Raw genomic sequence first — 25,059 nt, forward strand, 5'->3', positions numbered from 1 at the left:
AGTGGGGCGTCAAAGCACATCACTTTTAGGAAGTGTTTGTTTATCTCTTTGCATTTAGCCCCTGCTGGGAAGTGTGTTACATGTGCGAATAGCAACAGTTATGATGTATGTGGCATTGGGACAGTCACTATTACTACTAAAGATGATTGTGATTTCATGCTTCTAGATGTCTTGTTTGTACCTGGCATTACAAAGAACTTGTTGTCTATCTTTGCTTTTAATAAGCATGGCTTTCAAGTCATCTTTGAAGATGACAAATGCATTGTTAGAGATGGAAAGATGGATTATGCACTTAGGCTGTCCAGCACCTTGCATAAGGGTCTATTTTTGTTGGATACATATGACAGATAGTCTCATGATGCTTTAGCACTATTCTTTCACCCGCTATGCAAAATGCGGAGCTATGGCATGCCCGTTATGGACACATGAGCTTTGGGAGTTTGATGACCCTTTAGAGGTGTCATATGGTAGATGCATTGCCTCGAGTGGAGACTCCACCTCCCCATGCATGTGAGGGATGTATTTTGGGCAAGATGCATAGGTTTGCCTTCAAAAAGGATGGTGCAGTGCATGCTGTCTGAAAAATGCAGCTTATTCACTTTGATGTTTGTGGTTCCATGAGGACACATGCACTTGGAGGTTATCAGTACTTTGTTACATTTATTGATGATTACTCTTGGTATACATGGTGGATGGGCTAATGTTGGACAATGGTAGCTAGCTATGGAGAGAGAGAGAAGAGACAATGACAGCAAGAGTGAGCTGAAGCAAAAAGAGAAGAGTGTACTTGCTAGAATGAAAGATAGAGTGAAAGTACAACTTATGTTTAGGTCAAGGGTTGACCTACCTGGCCTTCCATCAACTAACTAGAGTTAGGTTTATTTTACTCTAGAGCCTAGTGTCACTACTTTAAGTTTCTAAGACACTAGGTGTACACACCTTACATTGACACTTTAATAAGTGTCCAGACCACACAAATTACATTGGGCGCTGCCCATAGAATCGGCAAATTCCAACACCCCCCTGTAGTGCCAATGTGATGAAGTACAAGGATGATCAATCACCAAAGGGTAATAAGTTTAAGAACTTTCGAAAAGTCTTAAACTTTTTGCGTGGTAGTGCCTTGGTGAAAATATCTGCAACATTTTTCTGTGTGGATACATACATCAAGCTGATCTCTCCTGCATAGCATCTCTCTCTGACATAATGGTAGTGCGCCTCTATGTATGCCGTGCGAGTATGAAACACAGGATTTCGTGCTACTGCAATAGCACTGTGACTATGAGAAAGAATGGGTATAGGACTCTCCAATGGTAAATGTAGATCAGCCAACAATCTGCGCAACCATACACATTCCACTGTTGCTGTGAAGGCTGCCCTATACTCAGCTTCACAAGACGAGGTAGCCACTGTAGGCTGTTTCTTGCTTAGCCATGAAATGCATGAACGGCCTAGAAAGAAACAATGTCCACTAGTAGACTGCCTTGTGTTTGCATCACCAACCCAATCTGAATCATTGTAAGCCTGTAAGTGCAAGTCTTTCCCCTAGGAAATAATACATGTGATTGAGTACCTTGCAAATATCTGAAGATTCGCTTAATAGCTTGCCAATGTATGGTCCGTGGGCTATGCATATACCTGCTCACCTGAGATACTGCATATTGAATGTCAGGGCATGTGTTGCAAAGATAAATAAGACAGCCAACAACCTGGTTGTAAATTGCAACATCGGACATCTCTTCACCATCATGCATAGACAACTTTAAGCTTGGCTCCATAGGAGTGCACATAGGTTTGCAATCTTGCATACTAAACCTATATAACAACTTATCCACATATTGTGACTGTGACATGATGATACCATGCTGATTTTGGGTGAATTGAATCCCCAAATGATAGTGTAGGCAACCCATATTTGACATAGCAAATGCATGTTTTAATTCAGCCTTAAAATTTGCAATTTTTTCTTCTGTAGGTCCAGTGAGCAGCATGTCATCTACATAAAGAATGATAATTAGCAAGTTCCCCCCCCCTTCCCCCCCCCCTCTGGCTCCATAGGAGTGCACATAGGTTTGCAATCTTGCATACTAAACCTATATAACAACTTATCCACATATTGTGACTGTGACATGATGATACCATGCTGATTTTGGGTGAATTGAATCCCCAAATGATAGTGTGGGCAACCCATATTTGACATAGCAAATGCATGTTTTAATTCAGCCTTAAAATTTGCAATTTTTTCTTCTGTAGGTCCAGTGAGCAGCATGTCATCTACATAAAGAATGATAATTAGCAAGTTCCCCCCCCCTTTCCCTCCCCCCTGGCTCCATAGGAGTGCACATAGGTTTGCAATCTTGCATACTAAACCTATATAACAACTTATCCACATATTGTGACTGTGACATGATGATACCATGCTGATTTTGGGTGAATTGAATCCCCAAATAATAGTGTAGGCAACCCATATTTAACATAGCAAATGCATGTTTTAATTCAGCCTTAAAATTTGCAATTTTTTCTTCTGTAGGTCCAGTGAGCAGCATGTCATCTACATAAAGAATGATAATTAGCAAGTCCCCCCCCCCCCCCCTATTCTTAATGTCTAGAGTGAGAGCAGTTGGACTATTTTTAAACCCTTTGCTAGCCAAATAAGCATCCATTTTGGAGTACCATGCACGAGGAGCCTATTTGAGACCATAAAGAGCTTTATGTAGCTTGCATACCATGTGCTCTTTCCCTTTCACCACAAACCTTGGAGGTTGTGACACATAAACATCCTCATGCAAATCCCTATTCAAGAATGCTGTCTTAATGTCCAACTGATGTACTTTCCAGCTATAATTTGCAGCCATAGCAATCACACATCTCACCGTAGTCATACGGGATGTAGGAGCAAAAGTTTCTTCATAATCTATGCCCTTCTTCTGTGCATAGCCTTTTGCTACCAACCGTGCTTTGTACCTGTCAATTGTACCATTAGCCTTGCATTTGAGTTTGAAAACCCATTTTGTGCCAATGGCCTTCTTGCCAGGTGGTAAATCCACAAGATTCCATGTAGAGTTAGTGGCAATAGAGTCTAACTCATCTTGCATGGCTTGCATCCAATGTACATCTTGCTGAGCTTCATCCAAGGAAGTAGGCTCATCATCATCCAATAGTGAGCTCATAAACACATGCTCATCACAATCATCTACTTCTGTAAAATCAATCAAATGTGCCCCCCTTGCATCATTTGCTGTATTTCTGGCAGCCCTTCTAGTGCGTTGAGGTATAGGAGCATCCATTTTACTCTCCTCGAGAGTCTATAACAGCCATCTTGGGATTGTTTTGGCTGCATTTACAGCAGCCCTTTCATGCAGTACGGCTTCTTCCACTGCATGTGGCAAACCATCATCAATACCCTGGTGTTCGGGAGCATATGGTGCAGCAACAACTTGCTGTATTAAGTTTGTCCTGCCATTTACAACAGGCACAGACTCCAAAGTAAGTGGCAAAAGCCCCTCAAAGACATCACCAATGTCATGGGTGGTTGGCATTTGAAACTGATCATGTGAAAATGCGGCATTTTCAGCAAATAGGACATCCCTACTGACAAAGACTTTCTTCGTGCGTGGATCATACAAGTGATAGCCCTTGCTCTCCGAACCGTAGCCAATAAATATGCATTTTATAGCCTTGTCATCAAGCTTCCCACGAAGCTCTTTTGGAACATGTACATAGGCTATGCAACCAAACACCTGAAAGTAGTCTACTTTGGGTTTCTTGCCATGCCAAGCTTTGAATGGTGTGATTGTCTTCAGTGCCTTACTGGGTGCACGATTCAACACATGATTTGCACACTGAAGGTCTTCTAGCCAAAATTTATGAGGTAGCCCCTTGCTTTTTAGCATACAACGAGTCATCTCAAGAAGAGTTGGATTCTTCCTTTCAGCAACATCATTTTGCTGAGGAGTCATTCTAACAGTGGCTTGATGCGTAATGCGATGATCAAGCAAATATGTCTCAAAAGCACGAGACATGTACTCCCCCCCTCTATCTGTGCGAAGTGTTTGCACTTTTAAGTCAGTTTCAGCTTCAAGCTTTGCAATAAGATGTTTGAAATGCATGAACGCATCAGATAGCATTGCTACTATCATATGCCATTATCTGTGATGAATACATAGAAGTCCTAAGATGAAGCTTTGTTGGAGCCATAACAAGAAGAAGAAGGCCCTAGCAATCCTGTGACTCGAATTCCATCTCATAGTACTCCTTCGTTACCTTGGGCACACATCTCAATGACATGATCCACAACTTGGAGGACACACAAGAGTCATAGCTAAGCATCGTTTAGAATGTGGGACCCCCAACTGAAAGAGAACACACTAACATGGGTATAAATTACAATGCGCTATCCAATGTATATGCTCTTTTAGGGTATGTTAGGTTAACATTTTGCTAGTCCCTCTTTTGTTACTCCAACAGACGTACTGGCTATAGGTATAAGTTACTCTAGAGACCAAAACCCTTAGTGGTTCGTGAATATGAGAAATGGTGGTTTCAAAGGTAGAAGGAGAGTTAATACTCCTCAATGACAATGCTTATTCTAATGATTTTGCTTTTGATGCATCACTTTCTCATGCTCAATTCCCACCCATCTGTTTATTTGTTTCATCTTTTGCTGTTCTGTTCACAAATTCATTCTTTCCTAATCACTCCACATTGGGGTTTCATGGTGAGCACCTCAAGGCTGCTTGTAGGATCTCTTTTTTTTTGCAAGTAAAATGTGGCTGATTATATTATTCAAAAAAGCTGATTACAACAGAGTGCTCCTGCTCAACAGACTAGCTGGGGCTGAAGCAGAGTCACTAGTACATCATGTATACAAGCCTCTCAAGGCTGTCTAGGGGAGATGGGGGCAAGAAGCCATGGGGAGGGGGGGTATATCGCCAAATGGGACTGCCTACCTGCATCACAAAGAACAGGCCTTGGCCGCCCCAGGTACGCATGAAGTGACCACGGAGCTCCTGACGAGCTCTGGACTCGCCTTGCACCTGATCCCATCGGCCGCGGAGGGAATGGATGATGGAGGTCCATAGCTCTACTAAGGTCGCAAGTGCTGAAAGTCTCTCTCCGCCGAAAGCCACTTGGCATCGCGTCTTTCAAATATGCCATCCAGTAAGACTCCCTATGATCTCCCATATCTCCGAGCGGTCTGCTGTGGGCTCCAGTACCTGGCGGATGGGTAAAGCCTCCAGACCGATCACTGCGCATGACCCTGCCTCGATTATGAATATCGTGTCCTGCATCTCGGCCTCATACAAAAGGTGATGGCCCTGGCTGACTGCCTGCTAACAGAAAGCTCCCCATGAAATACACCCAAGGCCGGGCGCTATACGTCAAAGGATACGGCATGCTCCTCTCTACATGAGCTGCGCCTCCTCACAAGACCAAAGGCAGTGCTTTGGGGTTTCCAGAGGCTGCTGTGTGCAGCACTTACAACCTCCCTCCTTTTGCATCTAGGCAAGCCAGCTTTCCACCGCCAAGCCTCCATGTGCCACCAGCCATAAAAAATACGACACCCTCCTCGGCCTCCAGCTATCCCATAGGCGGCGCTAGAAGGTCCGTCGGAAGGGTTCCGTGATGCTGTGCTCCGCCCAGTGCCTGCTGCGTCATGGCACCCAGTCTATATCCTCCTGGATCAGTACATGTTTGCTAATCCTGGCAGTATACTCTAGGAACCTAGGTGGCTTTTTGGCAACCGCAGAGGCTGGCCATAGCCACACTCCTGGATCCCACTTCAGCTCATCAAGTGGTCTACCCTCCCAGATCCAAATGCGCTACTTCTTGAGCTCCTTCCAAAAAGCATAGGGGTCCAGTCGCCAAGTCTTCCTCTGAAGACCCACCACCCGAATCCTCCTCCATGAAAGGGTGGCAATCCCCTCATCTTGTTGCCCTATGTCAAGGGCCAGACATCCCCCCTCCTGAACGGCAAAGGTCCCTTGGGGGGCGCCACCCACTCTACCTGCCACCTGAAGAGGGATGCCTGCTGGAGAGAACCTAGCTGCCCATACCTCCCCGGCCTCTACCGGCTCTCGTATTGGGGGAGCAAGCCACTTCGGAGGTATTGCTGCGTCTATCTCTCTTCTCCTCAACTCCACTCCTCTCGTGCACCTTGATACTCGTTGCAGCACCTCCTTGTCCGCCATCCTGTACACCTCCCACCATGTCCTGATGGAACGAGCTGGGCCGGCCTCCGGCCTCCCACCCAGCCCACTGGATGTGGGGGCGCTCACCTATCTGTGCCCCTTCCCTATCTTTGACCTGGAGGTTCCAGATCACCGATTGACGGTCTATTTCCTCCTGGCAATTTGGGGGGCTCTGGATTAGGGCCTTACGGAGGCCCTGTCACATGCGGAGTAGGCTCCACAAGAAAGGTGATCTAGGGGGGGTGATCTAGGCTGAAGTGAAGATCCATCTCAGGGACAGCCTCCACTCACCGCCAAGCCTCGGTTTACAGTCCTGAAGGCCCTCCTGCAGTAAGACCTTCCAGGTCTGCTCGCCTGGTGTGAGACCGCGGACAACTAGCTTGCCCAAGAGGGCCATACTCTGATATTCTGGGTCTATGATCCCAAGCCCTCTCTCTGATCGATGTTGTATGATGGTCGCCCACGCCACCTTGGCCCTGGAGTCCCTAGAGCCATCAGACCCAGACCAAAGGAAATTCCTCACTAGGTAGCGAAGCTGCCCTACGTACGATGAGGAGAAGCACTGACACGAGGTGATGTACTAGGCCATCGCTAAGAGGACCTGGTTAATCACTAGGGCTCGACCGGCTAGTGAGAGGTGAACCGTGCTCCAGTAGGTCAGTTTCCTCCGAATAGAATCTAGGACAGGAAGAAACTGCTGGGCATGAGTGATGTCAAGTCCCACCTGGAACCCTAGGTGTCGGACGGTCTGCCTTGTGCTCACCCATCTAAATCCCAAGTGGACGTCCCACTCCGTGCTGGAGTCCGGGTCTGTGAGGAAACCAACCGACTTTCGCAATGCAAAACACATCAAGAGCCAACCTCATTCTCTTCAGCATCACCTCATCGTCCTCTATGTAGAGGCATGTGTCGTCTGCGTACTCTGAGTCTAACAACTTAGTCTCCTCTCTCACTGGAAGTCGGAGGCCGCGTAGTCCGCTCACACGTGACCAGAGGAAGTGAGACATCGCCCTCCTCAGAGAGGACTACGCGCAAGGTGTTTGACTAGGGGGTACTCGGTGAGTGCGGTGGCGTCTGACCATAGGTTTCCATTGTGCATCCCTTCTGGGAGAACCTACCTATCGTGCTGCTATGCTATTGGATGGGGAGTTGCTGCAGGGGGAGGGAGCAACTGGAGGGGGAAGGGGGGGTGTCGATGGTGAAAGGGGGGGGGGGGGGGGTTTCCGTTTTCGATGGCGGTGGTGTTGCATCTTGATAGCGGGCCAAGCCTCCCGGCAAGATAGCACGCGGTGGGCTGGGGATTGGGAGGAGGGGGGGGAGCAAGTAGGCGCAGGCGGAGGGGGCAGGGCGGGCGCAGGGGGGGGGCAGGGCGGACGCAAGCGGCGCGCAGGGAACTGGCGAAGGGCCCTGGCGAAGGCGAGAAGGATGGGCGCTGGTGGCTGTTGATGGCGAGGGAGGGAGTGGCTGGCGAAGGCGCTATACCGGCGGGGCACGACGAAGCGACGAGACGGGGCGGGCCGGGGCACAACGAACAAGCGGGCGGGGGCATGACCCCGCTTGTAGGATCTAGCCAACCATCTTCTTATGTTTTGCCATCCACTTAGCCATCACCTAATTCTTATCACTTTATTGCTATGGCAAAAAACACATTTAGCAATAATACTTGTTTTAATAATTTGAATTACACAACTTAGTGTGTATCTCTGGTTCATTTTCTGCATTTCCCAGCTTGTGCCACCTTGTTTGACAGCTGGCATTTTTCGTGCCATTTACTGACATGTCAGCAACCTGCTACTGCATTAAATGCAGTTGGATTGCATTAAATTCAGTCACTCGCCCAGTTTTGCCATGTGGATAGGGCGGCCAGTTTGGTCCATTTCTAGCAGGCAGGCACGCTTGGGTAGATCATCTTCTTTTGCAGGCTGCTCCTCAAAATTGGGCACACTCCTCTGTCTTTGATGCTGCTGCTGCCGTCATCATTTCCAGCCAGATTTGGTGCCCCCATTGACGCCTCGGCTTGCGTTCAGGGACTGATCGGTCCTTCTGTTTGTATTTACTATTTAGCATTTATTTCAGTCAATGCAGATTTCTTTCTTCTTTTATTTTCCTATTGTCTTCTTCCCTTTTTGTTCGAGTTCCTTCTTCCATTGCACACTCTCACATGGTATCATTGCGTGAGAGCGGACACAGTATAGTCTATTCGACAAGGAGACCACCCAGCCCTCAAAACGCAGGTTGCTATCCTTGCGTTTGCTTCTCCGGCACCTTCCCCAACTATTAGCGACAGGTTGTGCATACCAGGTGAGAGTTTTCTATCGCAAACGACTGCTTTCCAACCTAGGCAATAGTCATCTGATTGTAGGCAATAGGTTTTCTCCTCCAGTTGTTAGCTTTTTGGCTGAAAACATAGATTTGCTTCTACATTCTACTGTCTTCTTCAATAGGCGACAACATCTAGTGTGTTGGTGGCACATCTACATCTCGATTGTAGCTGATTTCCTCCTATCTTGGTACTACTCTTTGCCAAATGCAACTTTTCTGGGTGTTTGCAGTTTTAGAAGATGTCTCAACATCAGTTTTTCGGCTTTACTGACTTGGAGGATGAGATCTCTCATCATTCCTCTGAGAGGTGGTAAGATTATTGGAGGTCAGAGTCCCTTGTTTGGAGCACCCCTCTCCTCTTTCCTCCCTTCATGTTTCCCATAAGGCTTGGTCTATCGGCTTGAAGATGCCTTACATCACACCCGCTGTACAGGTGCCCATACTTCCTTCTTTGCCCAAAGAAGACAAGTTGGATGGTTCCAACTATTCTCTATGGTCATGTAAGGTGGAATGCATTCTTGACACCTTCTACCTTTGGGAGTTTTTCTTTCCCTGCTCCCCAGTCGTGGAAGACCTTGCACATGTATCATTGATGGATTGTGCAGCCCTTTGGGATCGGCTCAACTCTCGAGCCCCCGATCCTTTCTCTTTATGAGTTTACAAGATTCTGTCAGATTGAAGATTGCAGTGGAGGTGTGGAAGAAGCTTGCATTTCTTTACCATCAGAAGATGTTTGTCCATAGGATCTCCTTGGAGAAGAAGCTTCGAATCCTCGGTGTTGACTCTTTTCTATGAAGGATCACATCAACAAACTTGAGGATATGTGGGACAAGCTTGCGTCCCTCGAGAGGATGATATCTTCAGAGGATATGGCCATGATTCTACTGACTCAGTTACCATCTCCTAAGTGTGATGTCTTCTACACCAACCTTTTGACTTGGAGGACTCGAGATACGCTTCTTTGGGTGGAGCTTTCACTGCTTGTCTCAGAGTATGATGAGCTTCTCAGAGAGGTGGGGACTAGTGAATTTAGCTCCATGAAGGCTTTTACTGCATGTGTGGCCCTATTTCTTGGAGTACAAGAGCGAGGCGTACTCCCACTTCTATGAGTGGAAGGTGTTTGCAGAGAAGCAAACCTCCTTCAAAGTTTGTGATATTTGAGCTGATCATGGTGGCAAGTTTTGTTCTAACCTATTTTCTGAGTTTTGCAAGGATTAGGATATTCAAGTGGAATATTCCCATGTGAACATATCATATGAAAATGGTGTGGTGGAGTGTACTAATCAGACCATGCTGGAGATGGCTTGAGTTCAAGGATCTTTCCCATTCCTTATGGGGTGAGGTAGTGGCTACTACAGTCCATATCTGCAACAAGCCATCTACTTGAGCATTGTAGGATATGGCTCCCTACCAAGCGTTCTTTGGGAAAAGGCCTTTAGTTTCCTACTTTTGCATTTTTGGATGCAAGGCATATGTCCATGTGGACAAGAAGAAAAGATGAAGCAATCTTGATTCCAAGTCGAAGGAGCTTATCTTCGTTGGTTACAGTATGACCACGAAGGGCTATTGGCTCTATTACTTAATGACTTGAAAGATCGAGGGGTGAGTAGGGATGTGATCTTCAATGATGCTACGGCCTTCAAAGGTCTAATTGATGGTTCTTCTATTACAAGTAGTTCTTCGTCTTCAATTGAACCGCCCCCCGCGAAAAAAAAGGGGAAAAAAAGAAACACCCATCAGCCCCTCCCCTTCTTTGTCTACGACTCCTCCCCCTTCTTCCCTTCCACTCTTGACGGCCCCTTCGTCTACTACTTTGTTACTGAGTATTTCTACCCCTTTCCCATCTCCTCAGGTTTCCTTTGGGGAGTTGTTAGAGGGGGAGTCTTTTCATTGGGTGAGGAGGATCCAACTTCCCTCAGTGAGGGGGAGTCCCTTCCATAGACAGGTGCTTTACAGGTCCTGGAGGCTTGTTGGTTGGTGGCTCACGCAAGATTCAAAGATTACTTAGTTTCTTGAGATGCCTCTTGGTCCACGCAGGTTAGCTAGGTTATAGGCTTGGCAGGATAGTTCACTTTGCGTGAACTATGCCCTTATGTCTCAGATTCTTCAGGACCATGAGCCTACTATACTTAATGAGGCTATTGTATAGGATGTTTGGCACAATGCTATGTAGGGTGAGCTCGATTCTATCGAACGGAATTAGAGGTGGGAGTTGGTTTCTCGTCCCAAGAAGCGAAAGGTAATTGGTGTAAAGTGGGTCTTCAAGACCAGTATTTTGCAGATGGGACCTTGGACAAGCATAACTTATAAGGCACAGCTTGTTGCCAAGGGATTTTCTTGGAGGGCAGGTTTGGATTATTTTGAAACTTTCACATAGATAGCTCGGATGTCCACTATTCAAGCTAGCTTGGCTTTAGCCGCCCATCACCAGTGGCCCATTTGTTAGACGGACATGAAGTCCACCTTTCTGAATGGCATCTTGGAGGATGAGATTTATGTTTCTCAGCCTCCTAGTTTTCTTGTGCAGGGGAATGAGGACCATGTTTACAGGTTGCAGAAGGCCCTATATGGCTTGAAGCAAGCTTCTAGGGCTTGATATCAGCAGATTGACACTTTTTCTTGGACAGTGGCTTCTATCGCTCAGATCATGACCCCAACCTTTATTACAAGGTTACAGAGGATAGTTGCATCTTGGCCATGTTGTATGTTGATGACCTTATTATTACAGGGAGCGACACACAGGAGGTTGATTGTACTTGACAGATATTGGGCTAGGAGTTCGACATGATAGATCTTGGGATCCTCCACTTTTTCCTTGGATTGGAAATCTTTCAGATGGCACATGGCATTTTTATTTCCCAACATAGGTACATCTTCGAGCTTCCTTCAGAGTTTGTTATGGCGGAGTGTTGACCTATAATTTCTTGCCCCATGGACCCAGAGTCCAAGCTTTTGGCAGCGGGAGATCCCCTTAGTGATGGCACCTGTTAGGGGGCAGTAGGGTGTCACTTTTAGTGTTGTTAGTATGTGATCTCCTGGTTGCGAGCTCCTGTCGGAGTCTGACGGAGGCATGGGAGCCCTTGCAGTTCTTAGTGTGTATTTTTGGTTCATTTTCTGCATTTCCCAGTTTGTGTCACCCTCTCTAACGGCTAGCCTTTTTTCCCACCATTTACCGCCACGTCAGCAGCCTGTGACTGCATTAGTTTCAGTCAGACTGCATTAAATGCAGTCAGTTGGCCAGATTTGCCATGTGGACAGGTTTGCCAGTTTTGTCCATTTCCTGCTATTTATAGCAGGCAGGCTGGCTGTGGCAGATCTTCTTTTGCAGGCTGCTCCTCCGACTCCAGGCATACTCCTCCATATCCGGTGCTGCTGCTGCCATCATCATTTCCAGCCAGATCTGGTGCCCTCCATTGATGCCTCGGGCTGTGTGCAGGGACCGATTAGTCCTGTTTGTATTCAGCATTTATTTCAGTCAGTGCAGATTTCTTTCTTCCTTCATCTGCCTGCTTTCTTCTTCCCTATGTGTTCGAGTTCCTTCTTCCATTGTGCACTCTTACAAAGCCTTAGGAGTTCTAAATCACTAGAAAGGATGACTTCATAGTTAAGTTAGCTGAGTATTGGCGCTTGCCTATTGAATGTGCTACTAATAGCCCTGTAAGGTCAGATAAGTAGCTGCCCCCAAGATATTTCAATCTTATTCAATGAACCATATCACAAGCACAACTCCCATCTATGAGTTTGAGTGTATTGTTGTATTTTGCAAACTTGTGACATATTGAGATGTCATCTGTGATGGTAAGATGTGATCTTTGATGGTGATATATAGTGCCATGAGAAATGACAAAGGTATACAATATAGGATAGTGTGAGTATATTAGAGAGATAGTGGGGTAATCTATGGATCTAGTAATTCCATCCACATGGGATTGGTAGCAGTAGTGGCGGCCAACCTCCCTCATCTCTTTCTGGTGTAGCCTTTGTGTTTGGAACCATGGTCTCTGTGGTCAGCGTGTTGCTCTGATCTCCTGAGCTCTTTGGATTGTCCCCCCCCTTGTATTGTGTGTGTGGTCACTATCTAGAAGAAGTTGGTAAGCTATGATTGCTTGCCTCCCTTTATGTTGTGCCATTATGTAATAGTGATGTAGAGAGTCTCTAGATCTCGATCAAGTACTTGCCTAATTGGTGCTAATCTGGTGACTCCATGATAGATTTAAAAGAAAAGTTATCCTTGAAAAGTGTGGGGTATTTGCTACAAACTGTAATGTAGGCTCTACATCAGCATACATAGTGCTCTAGAGAGAGAGCATGATATATTGGGGGTGTGTGCGTGTGTTTTGTGGGAGAGGAAGCCTAAACAACACCTACAACTATCCCAAAAGTAACCCCAAATGGTCACAAACAGGCACTTTAAATCAGTTGGACAGTTTGGATTGGACGCCATCGTACGTGGTCACTAGATAGGACAGATTGGTCTTGTCCATCCATTTCTCTGACATGGACAACTAGGTCCTTGGCAATTGAGAGGGGGTCATTATACTTGGCTGAGTGATGCCATGAGTGAGGCCATGTCAAGAAAGAAGACTGAAGCTCAAGTTGAGAGCATAAAGGACTTGAACCGTGGAACAAGAAACTGGTTTGTTAGAGAGTAAAGGAATGATGTGCACGTGTGGAACAAACACTTATCAGTTGTCACCTATGGTGACATGGAGATCCTAGATCCAATCGTGCATGTATGTCATAGGACTAAATGCTCCACTAGTAGGCAAGACTTCTTCGATGAAGAAGCAAGAGCAGTGTCCTCAACCTCGTAAGGATGGACAAAGACTACCTTTGATGGCGTAGTCGGTGTAGCCTTATCATCCTTCGCTCCTTCCTTCACCCCCAGTGAAAGGTGAGGGTTCTTCTTCCAACATAATGAGGGTACTCCGGATGAGTTGTCTTCCATAGTGAGGGCATGTGGGATGACTCTTGGACTTTCCATCCTTCTCTTTCTCTGATTGCTCTTTGTTTAGTTTCTTTCCCTTTTGCTTTTGACCACTCCTTGAAGATTTGCTAGCCACAAAAGCATGACTGGCTGTCCCTAGACCACTTGATCCTACCTCCTTATGTCAAGCATCTTGCTATAGAATCATGGGGACAAGCTCCTCCTGTGTGATGATATGGGACTGATGTATAATACATCATACTTTGGGGATGCTAGTGTGACAAAAGAGTTACAATCATATCTTTTGAAAAAACCTTCTTCCCTATGATGAAAGCTCATCCCATATCTCCATCTTGTTGATGTGGTCCTGGGTGGGGAATTTGCAATAGAGAGTTGTTGCAGTCTCATCTTGAGGGTCATCTGATATGTGAATATCCAAACTTGATAAAGAGAGGATAATATGGTCAAGGCTTTGGATGTGGAATGGATATGCTTGACATGCACAATCACGGAGTTGTGGCAGCAAATGAGTAGGTATGACATCCGCTGTTTGTGGGGCATTGTTTGGGTAGCAAAATCCTGGAAGTTGAAGGTGTCCAAGATGCACTCCACCTTGCAAAACCACAAGGCATAGTTGGTGCCATCCAATTTCTCCTTGAGTAGATGAGATAAGACAAGTATCTCTACAAAGGGTGCCATAACAACAAGGCAAGAAGCCTCGGTTTGATTGACTGAGGTTGGGTGGGAAGGAGGCTGGTCTGTACCACCATCTACATGGTGATCTTGTCCGTCTGCCTCATTATCCTTATGATCATCTTAGTCTCTCTGTTGATCCTCTTGATCTCGGCTGTTGTGACATTGGTCTTCACGATCTTGGTCGTCACTTTGGCAGTCCTCATGGTTTCTATGTTATTGATGGTCCACATGATTCCGCCAATCATATTCGTCTCCCATTGAATGTCCTTCATAAAACCTGCAAAGAACAAGGGAAAAGGCTGTGTTTTGTGTCATGAAAGACTAGATGGACATTACAAAAAAGGAATTTGGTGCTTTCACACACATTGGACGAGCATGCATAGGCCTATAAGTTTAATTCATTAAAACTGAGCCATCACTGTACTTCTACAACAAGCCTTTAATCTTTCATACCTTGCGATTCATCCTCCATACCGCTTCAAGTTACACACACTAAGAAAGGATCACCGATCAAGCATACTAACAACTACAAGACCCAATGAATCACCTATTCAAATTCCATCTAAGAGCAAGATCAATTGCATTCCTCATCCAGGGCTATATCAATCCTCACTATTAATAACACCCTTTGCTCCTCCCACAACCTTAGCACTCAAATCCCTACATTCCTGGTCTACAATGCGCGCCAAGCATACTACATTCAATGGAGATTGCTAAGGGGTTTGCACTCATCTAGGAGGGAGAAAATGTAAATCAAATTCAAGAATTGCCAAAAATGACAGTAGTTAAATATAGCACTATAAGAGGCCAAAAGTGGGACATCAAAGGTGGATGATGTGCTAGTGGCTGCATTTTAGGGTCACCCAGCTGGTAGGATGACACAGCATATGGAAGGAAAAATGGAGCATTTGGAGTGATGTCTCATCTAGATTCAGCTCAAGTTCTCTGTTTGTGATGATACGATGTGAGAATGTGCAACAGAAGTAGGAATAGGAACATGGAGAGAAGAGAAAGAGAGGGGTAAGATGAATGTGAGAGAATCAACACACTGATCTGAAGCTGATACAGGGCTGCTTACAGTCCACTTGCTTGGGGAGGTGTGTCAGTGAAGGTGCTAGACAGAGGAAGGATGAAGCTTCGAAGCTGCAGGCAATGACATTATGATGGAGGTAATGGCATGATAAGCTGCTGGAGGGCAGATAGAGGCAGCCTGTACAGGCAATGATGGCGATGGATGGTCAACCTGCTGCTGTAGATGATGACCTCCTGCCAAAATCAGGCTGACTGCTGATGTCAGATGCTGGCCATGTGTACAGCCAGCCAACTGTTCAAATGTCTGCCCAAAAAATGTTCCTGCAAACAGGCTGAGAAACGGTGTGAAAGGGGTCAAAATGACGGGAATGCTGCATTAAATGCATGCAGATTGCACACAGACCTGCTTTGCCTGCACCTGGCTCCTTGAGGATCACCTATATGAGATGCCATCCGCCCTTTACCAGATACTTTGTCCACTTGAAATGAGTGGGACAAGCACAAGATGGAGAATGCTTGTGCCTACATGAGGAGTTTTACAAGGCTCATGCCATTGTCATTGCAATGGCTTCCTCTTATAAGGTGTTGCATATGAACTATTGTGAGGGGTCTACCACAGGATTTTTTGTCCACTTCTTTAGAGAGGCACTCTTGGAGGTATGGGCTTGCACAGTCATCACGGAATCTGTGGGCAATGTAGAAATCAATGACATAGTAGAGAGGAGATGGAGATGGATGTGCAAGACCATCCATGGTTTTGTAGCATTGGTGCATTTGGCACACAAGTCATTGGCCATTATAGATAATAGAGAGCTCCAATCTGACCGGCTTGCTTACATGCAATGTGATGTGCTGATAGGTGACCTCAACGTATGCTTGAGGAGCTTGGTGCTATGCTAATTAGAGAGGGCATGTGGCATTTACTTCTCCCACTTGTTAGAGGAGGGATTCACTTGTGATGCCTCTCTTTTGGTGGCGAAATATTGTCTATGCATTTCATAGCCGTGAGTCCTAGACCGAAATTGCTCTTCGGATACATGTGAGAGAAATCAGAGTGCCTATTGGCAAATGACTTAGCATAGAAGAGTTAAGAGTGTCTAGTTTATTACCACACTAGCGCACACATGATGCGGATCATGTTCAATGTGTACTAAAACGTATGCAATCCATGAACCTCGAGTTAGGTTTGCCATGGTGATTTTGTTGTAATGAGTGCTAGGGTTACTTTGTTGTGAGTGTTTTGATATTTTTCAATCCTTTCCTTGCAGTTCATTGGAGTCCCAAGTAGATAAACTATTTAAGGGTCAAGACTAATGCTCACTCTTCATTGGAGTCCCAAGTAGATAAACTATTTAAGGGTCAAGACTAATGCTCACTCTTCAAGTTTTTAGCTTCATGTTTGCAATGTGCATGCGCCAAGGCTCTTGCCCTTTGCTAATCCTAAATCTTTGAACTTTATGTGTGGGTGAATGTCAACACCTTAAAGTTGACCATTGACACTCTTTGTAGTGTTCATCAAGAGGCCGACAATGATGAAGAGAATTTTTGTGGAGCTCTATAGAGAGCTTGCGGTAGTTGACATTCGTAACACTCGTAGTTAGTGTGGTCGTGGGCAAGGATTCAAGTAGGTAGGCAACATGGTTTTGATCATTCGGTGCTCATTGACATCAATGAAGAGTGGCATACAGCTAGATGTGAGACACAGCTCTAGTAGCTCCATATTAACATGGGACGGGTTTTGGGGACGGGGATGGGAATGGGAATGTGGACGAGGGAAGGAATTGCTATCCCCTATTATCATGAGTGGGGGCTCGAACATGGGTGGGGGACTAGGACGTTATGGGGACGGGATGGGACTGGGACGGGGGGAAACTAGAAAATGGTGATCCCCTGTTACTACGAGCTGGTGATCCCTTGTTACTACTTCATGGTTATACTGTATTGCCTAGAGATCAGTCATTTGATGATGATGGTAATATAATCAATTAGGATGAGCTGGAGTGTCTCATCATCCACTTTCAAGGATTCATTGTCGGGCTCTCTTTATGAGTACTCTAATTCCGTGACATTGATGGGACTGGGACGGGAAGCTAGAAAATGGCAATCCCCTGTTACTATGAGTGGCTCCAATCTGGTACTTCGTGGTTATACTATATTGCCTAGAGACCAGTCATTTGACGATGATGGTAATATAATCAATTAGGATGAGCCGGAGTGTCTCATCATCCACCTCCAAGGATTCATTAGCGGGCTGTCATTATGAGTACTCTAATGCAGTGACATTGATGATATCGACAAGAGTGATAGCTCAACTTAGGCCTCTTTGTTCATTGACCTACACTTCTCCTTCTAGTATGATGTATGATGTACTACTTCAGGACATGCTGCACATGTGGCATGTCATAGAGGTTTTGGTTTGTTACTCTTGTATATGGTATTGTACCTTTCACACTTGACAACTATGAAATGGACATTGGATAAAATGGGGACATAAACATACTGCATTGGCTACATTATTGGTGCCAAGAGGTGATTTACAACATGAGAACCCAAGGGACATAAACATCAAGAAGATATGGACATAACACTGGTACATAATACATAATCTGAAGATCTTCATCATTCTCCATGAAAGGATTTGATTGGTCTTCTTGTGCTAGCATTTGTCTTCTATCTAAATGACCAGTTCTTCCACATGACTGGTATTCTGACTTTTGTTTGCCTTTGTATCTATATTTGGCGAGAGTATTCCCTTTCGGCCCACAGTGACTGCATTTTGAAGCTAGATGTATTTCTGGTGCAGAAAGTTTTTTCTCTTGGAATTGAGGAAAACTTTAAACCTTATTTGATCTCTTTGTCCTCTTCAAAAGAGAGCTAGTAACTCCTTGAAGAGTAAGACTTGGAAGATTCTTGCAGGTAGACATTGTCCATTATTGAGTCCCGCTCATTCATTTTGAGAAATTAGAGAATTTTGAGATTGATTTCTGAATTTTTAAAGCGTGCTTCAACTATCTTCTTTGATTCATCCCAAGCATGTCTATGGCTCAACTAGTGTGGAACTCTTTCCTATGTCTATGGCTGTAATTGTTCCTTGATACTTGTATTATAGGGCGGGAGAGTTTGTGCTTTAAATTTACTTGTATTATTCTCTCACTGAGACCAGCAACACTTATTTTTAAGCATGCTATGTTGTATGTGACACTAACGTGCTCGATTCCATGCACCCAAATGAACTAAGTTGACATTTGTGTTTAGTTCAGCAGAAAATGTGTGCAGTTAATCAACAGGTAGAATTTTAATCATATAAAGCTTAACAACATGCCTTATTTCAAGAGAAATTTGAACATGTACATTCTGAATATAATAATGCTATTGCAGGCCTTACAGCGGGCAGCTGGAATGTACAGGAATTTGAATAGTTTGGCCATGCAATGTGTCAAACCAGGAGGCTTGTTCATGACATGCTCTTGCTCAGGTGCAATGACACAAAGTGGCTCCTTTTTGGATGTTCTTCAGGTACACAACACTCACTTCATGTAAGGTACAACAGCAACATATGATTACCTCGTGTTATTTCACATGCATGCTTCATACCTTGTCTGGTTGTTATAGCTTCTCCATTGGCATTGCTCACTGTTAGCATTGCTGTATATACTGCTGGTGCCAGGTGAACTAAGAAGCCTGGTTGTTTGCAGTAGATCAGCATTTGGTTCCTGCAAAGCCTATCCATATTTATTCAGTACTGAAGTTATTTGTGTAATGTTTGGATATAAGGCTGAACTTAAAAATGTCCTGTGTGTAGGCATCAGCTTCTGCAGCAAAGAAGAATATAACACAGCTGAGGCATACTGGGGCAGCACCGGATCACACCATTGACCCTGCATACCCTGAAGGGGTGTATCTGACCAATATGGTGGTGAATGTTATTTGAAATGTGATGGTGAGTACACGAGTTTATTGCAGCGATGTTGACTGGCTCACTGCCTTTATATATAGAGTCTTGCAGAAAGTTTCATTCATTACTGCTTCCATTTGGGTTTCACCAGCGTCAGAAATCCACATTGTTTTTCTGCATGCTCAGAAAGCCAATTCAACTTTACTCAGATAGTTGGAACCACCAACACCATCTCTCTTTTGCTAGTTATGATTGGGATAACCACAAAAAGCCTTCTAAAAGATCGCCAAGGCATGTGTCAAGGTCCCCAAGGTTCATTATTTCCACCTATGTGTAAGGGGGATTTTCATTTTGCACTTGGAGTAGGCAAAACCGAGCTGTCCCTGGCCAATGTGATATATGTGGTATCATTTTTGCACTACTGGATACAGTTGGATTATGATGTTACATTGCCCTGGACTTTCACTTATGTTGGTACCAGGGTGTTTTCTTAATCAGGTTTGAGGTGGTGTATATGGTAACATGCATTAGGTTTGAAACTCCTTGGGCTAGCCACACACATCGTTTTCAATAAGCAAATAGTTCACAAATCCACACAATCATTTATTCACAGGACCTGGTGTGGTGCTACAAGTGTAAAGATAGTTGGTGGTCCAGATCTCTCATTCATCTACCCTTTTTGTTGACTAATTAGGAGCATGAAGTCTAGTGCTTTCTTTGTAATTCAAAGGTTCAGAAGATGAAATGAGCGTTACGGCTACATCAGCTTGTTACCTGCACACAAAACCTTTCGGTTTAGCAGGTGGCTACATAAACATACATTTTTATTACTAAAAATGCACTTAGTCCCACTATCTACATTGTGTATATCAAAACCGAATTTGTCCGTTGACATTGTGACATGATGAACCTGAAAAGGAAAAGAGAAAATGTTTAGGTGGTCTTCTACTGAAGAATTCCAATGTCAAAAGCCTTCACTTCGAACTACAATGATAGCACTTGGGGATGAGGATTTAACCTTAGCTCTTGTCTAATAGCAAGATGTATACAAGGACTTTCTCAATGGTCTGGGTATCACCACCCAAGCCAAATTAACATCAGAGTCTATGGAATGAATATTTTTATCAATAAGTCTACAACTTAGAAGCAAAGGATGTGGTTTTGAGAGTTTCACGTGTTTGCCAAAGTGCTTATATGCTTGATGGAATTAAAGGGAAAGTTTGCAGTAAATGTGGCTACAATCAATAAGAAGATTGAAGATAAAGTTGAAGAATAACAATCGAAGTACAAGAAATACCAAAGAAAATCAAAACGAAGGAGTCAAGTCAACAAGTATAGAAAGAAATCAGAACAAGGAAGAAGGTAGATCAACAAGGTATGACAGATGCCAGCTTTCAATAGTTAATAAACTAAATTGCACCAAGTTATCCCTTGCCATAGGACACCATGATGACAGCTTGACAGCTTGACAGCTTTTTGATTCAAGCATGTGCTTTGCCTCCAAGCTCATAGCAACTTGTGATGGTTACTCTTGCAAGTATACATTTATGTCATAGTCATAAATATTGAGATCATTGCCAATGTGTCTTTACAACATGCTTGTTTAGGCTTTAAGATGGAAAGATTAGAGTACATATGACGGTGACATAATCTTTAAATAATGTAAAGCATTCAAAACTTGTTCATGTTTAAAAGGCTAGCAAGTAATGCCACCTCACTACGCTTGGTGGGATTAATGGTTAAGCTTGCAACCCTTAGATATCTTGACTTCACATCCCAAAACTTATTCGATATAAGCATCATCTAAGCCATTGTATGATGGTTCCTCCAAGCATAAAACACCTTGTTTGAAAGAGAGGAAATATTTTTTTCCCTCTCAACTCAAGCTCAAACTTGTTATCAATTCTACAATGGTATCCCACCTAGCATGAATTCCATTTGTCATTGGTATTTGCTCATCAATTGGAGAAACGATGAACACAATAAAATTATACTTTTTAGGATAGTAAGTCTCTTTCTCTAGTGCAATGACATCGTTTCTTAAACCACATGCTTGGATATGAGAACATGTGGCACAAGGGGATGGGTGGATATTTGGAGACTTTCGAAATTTGGCATGTAGATAACACATCACCACCTTTCATAATATCGATTGTATCAAGTAAATCTCCCAATGGTTTCCTTGCTAGCTCTACTTGAGTGTGTTGAACTTGTTGCAAAACCATCAAGACAATCTACTTGCTTTCTAATTGAGACCTTGCATACCAAATAAGCATCTAGAAAAATAAAGCACTTCAAATTTTAAATCACACGATGTATCTCACACACCTTCCTTCCATGGGCATGTACCAATCACTAATTATTGGATATGATAACCATGCAAGTAGCTTGGTATAGTTGATGCCATGGCTTTGTAGCAAATTGGATATGGAAAAAATGAATGGTGGATTGCATTCACACCATACTACCCTTTGCTAATGGTATGGTGTCCACTTGGGGATGCAACATTGCACTCCATTTTGAGGAGATGCCATATGTGGTCAAAGATTGCTTATATGTGCATCCAATTTTGCACCAATAGTCAAAGATTGTGGGTGTTTCCTTTGCTATTGCTGTCTCAAAATTGAGAGCACCAATGCACTTGTCCAATAAGCTCTCATGACAACACAACTCCTCCATCCCAAAACAAAATATCACCTACTATTCTATGGGGTGCATTGGTGCACCCTTTTCCTCGTACCTTGCTAGCACAACTTGTAGGCCAAAAGATTGTTATATACGTCTCTACACAATGGATGCAATAGATGGCCATAGACTTGCTATATATGCCATATATGCGAAAGATTATCATGGATATATAGATACCCACCAATTTGTAGTGCTAAGTATTAGTGCACTTGCTCCTCTGTCCATGGCCTTGGAATGCCAAGTGTTGGTGCACCTCCTCTTGCCCATGGCAAGGAATGGATATCTTTCATTGCATAAGAAAAAAACTCAAAATAACCCTCTAGGAGCAACTCTGACCTATCAATGAGCAAGCAAATGAATCCCACCAAATGCAATAGCAAAGATTTTCTCTTTGTCAACCTAGAGATAATAGCCAAGGAAAACAACAATTTTTTGCTTCTAGAAGCTAGCAATTTTATCCTCAACTTGATGAAAAATTACCTAAAAGTGCCAAGTGTTAGTACACCTCTTGCCACAATATGCATAATGGAGGCCATAATGTACATGACTTGTATTAAAAGCACTAAGCATTGGTACACCTCCTACATGAAAAGTGCAAAGCATTGGCCACACTTTGTACCAAACGTGCCAAGCATTGGTGTATCTTCTATCCACAACTTGCCCAATGGATGAAAAGCACTAGTGCACCCATGATGGTTGCACAATGGAGACCAACCCTGGCTGTGCACATCCAACCATAACTTACAAATACTAGTGTAACATTGCTACTTGTACTAAGGTGTACCTTCACAGACAACAAGTGTTAGTGTATCCTTGTTATCATGATAGTTTCACTAGCAACAATAGTATGGTTCAAGGATGATGAGATGGTAAGCTCAACACTCGATTATTATAGTCAATTATGCACTGCTTGACTTAGTAGCCCACTTTTCTTTATGTTGTACCTTATCTTTACTTTATATATACTCTGTTTTGTGTGAAAGAAGAAGAAACCAACAAGAAAACTTTTTGGTCTCCATCTAACTTCTTGTGTTTTTGAGAAAGCTTCCTCTTGTGTGCGTGGTGTGTTGGTGCAATAGCTCAAGCAAGCCTTCCCACGACGCTATTCTTGATATGTTATCAGAGTGGCGCCACTGACAAAGACTGGATTTGAAGGATGAAGTAAAGGATAAGAAGCAGGGATTCGAGCAAGTAAGGAATGGGTAAGAAGGTCTCCCATTCTTTCACTCTGTCTCTTGGATAGTGCATGTGGAGGCATTGAGAATAGGGTAGAGCAAAAATCTCAAATTGCTGTGAGATTTGGTGTATAAGCAGAGCACAATATATTCTACAAATAAGCCCTACAGGGCTTCTTCTGTTTCTTTTTTGGCTATTTGAGGCCGTTTTTAGTCTCATTTCAAACATACAAGGTTGGGGACAATAGTTTCAGGGTATATTGCAATTTCGGTTGTATCAATTGAACGTGGAGATACATATGATAGATTTTGATTCTATAAATTTTGAGGACTGTCAGGGGAAAACATCAAGTTTATCTGCAAAGATTTTGCAGATTACATGTACTATTAAGTAGTCAATGAAAATGGCTACTTGGTGTGTTGCTATGTGTAAAAGACTTGCTATTTTGTATCGATTTTGTGATAATGATAGAGAATAATGGAAACCCTATCATTGAGAAACTGGACAAGAATAATTATTCAACATGGAAGTTTCATGTGACAAACTTTCTTATTGAAAAAGGCATTTACGAGTTTGTTTCAGGTGAAGAAAAAGAACTAGGGCAAAGTAATCTTGCGAATTGTAGAAAAATTAAAGACGCGGAAAGAATAGAATGCAAAAGATAAAAAGGTGATGTATTGGCTATTTGTAGTCATTGATAATACTAGATTGGGACATAAAAAATGTGAAACTTCACATTTAGCTTGGAAAATTTTCAAGAACATTGTTTTAGTAAATACAAAGGTATAGAAGTTTCAACTCAAGTAAGAATTGAATATTAAAAGGAAAGATGTTTATAAATGAGTATGTTTTGAAAGTGAGACGCATTGCAGCTACCTTAACATTTGTTGATATAATGCTTGATGATGATGATTTAATTTCATCTACTTTCGATGGCCTTAATAATGGAAAAGCTTAAAAATCGTTTGTTACCTTTGTGTATGTAGGGAAGCCATTTTCAGATTTTGATGAGTTGGTCTCTCACATGATCATTGAAGAGATCAACATGCATGGTGAATCATATGAAATATGTGGTGAATAAGTCCAAGCATTTTACTCAAGTTTAGTAAGGGGATGTGGCAAATCTTCTTCAAGAGACCATGGTATGAGACATGCTGTTGATAACTATCAAAATAGGTTAAATTAGCAATTTGGTAAAATGCAAGTTTTAGGAGGTCACGTGAGAACTTTAGACGTAGGGGAGCTCTAGAGAAAGAGATGGATGGGAGAATAGAGATTCTAGCAATTTTGGTATTGTTTGCCATTATTGTGGCAAAATAGGTCATATTGGAGCCCAATGTTATTCCAAGAAGGATAATATCTGCTATGGTAAATTGTAGCAAGAAAACTATATATCATCTTCATGACAGAATGAATATAAAAATTAGTCTGTTTATTATGTAGTATATGATGATTGTTGTTACAGGAAAGGGGACACATGATGATGTATTGTATTTTGATTCAGGTGCACCTAATTATATGACTAGCTATGCTGGATGGTTTAGAGAGATGCAAAATTTACAAAATGTAGGTTACATGTGGATGACTAGGTAATGACTAGTGCAACCCAATTTTACACATTGGAAAAGTTTCATTGTTTTTGCATACTGGTCAAACAAAAAGATTGATTTAATGCAAAAGACAGTTTTGTGGAAGATTTTAATGATAAGTATAGGTTGGTCGCAAAAGAAAGTAGAGTTGACAACATGCTTACTGTAGGTTGCTAGAATTCTTGTTATGAATGTTGCTATGTATGCTAAAAGGCAAATGAGTGGTTGTAGAAATTGAAATATGGAAAGAATATATTTAATATGAAAATATACAAAGGCTAAAATTAATGCAATCCAAAGGGTTGGTTACATGTTTTTTTGCCTTGAGAGTTGCAGAATTTCATAAAGTGTTGGAAGTATGTCAATTTGGTAAGTAGACAAGACAATCCTTTTCACATGATAGAGATGTGATCAAGAATATACTTGCTATTGTACATATAGATGTTTGAGGGCGTATATAAAACATATCTCTTGGTGGCAACAAATATTTTATCATGTCCATTGATGATTGTTCAAGAAAGTTATGGGTATAAAGGATGATAT

The 25,059-nt window shown here is 43.2% G+C and overlaps 1 protein-coding gene across 3 annotated transcripts in view; it reads left to right on the forward strand.

Annotated features, from left to right (window-relative positions):
• The window catches only part of LOC148034795 (S-adenosyl-L-methionine-dependent methyltransferases superfamily protein), an 89,597-nt gene extending 68,993 nt beyond the window's left edge, over nucleotides 1-20,604 (forward strand). The window contains exons 9-10 of one of the 3 annotated variants that reach the window (XM_087679766.1): nucleotides 18,547-18,684; nucleotides 18,971-20,604. In XM_087679766.1, the coding sequence (XP_087535892.1) occupies nucleotides 18,547-18,684; nucleotides 18,971-19,099 (267 nt within the window). In that variant the 3' untranslated portion in view covers nucleotides 19,100-20,604. Of the gene's footprint in view, nucleotides 1-18,546; nucleotides 18,685-18,970 lie in introns of those variants that run through there. The other 2 variants (XM_087679765.1, XM_087679767.1) reach the window with 2 other exon arrangements.
• Nucleotides 20,605-25,059: the final 4,455 nt, after the last annotated feature.

The sequence above is a fragment of the Lygodium microphyllum genome, chromosome 6 (genome assembly GCF_053477565.2).
Source record: "Lygodium microphyllum isolate KBCC chromosome 6, Lygodium_microphyllum_v1.1.10, whole genome shotgun sequence".
Taxonomy (NCBI): Eukaryota; Viridiplantae; Streptophyta; class Polypodiopsida; order Schizaeales; family Lygodiaceae; genus Lygodium; species Lygodium microphyllum.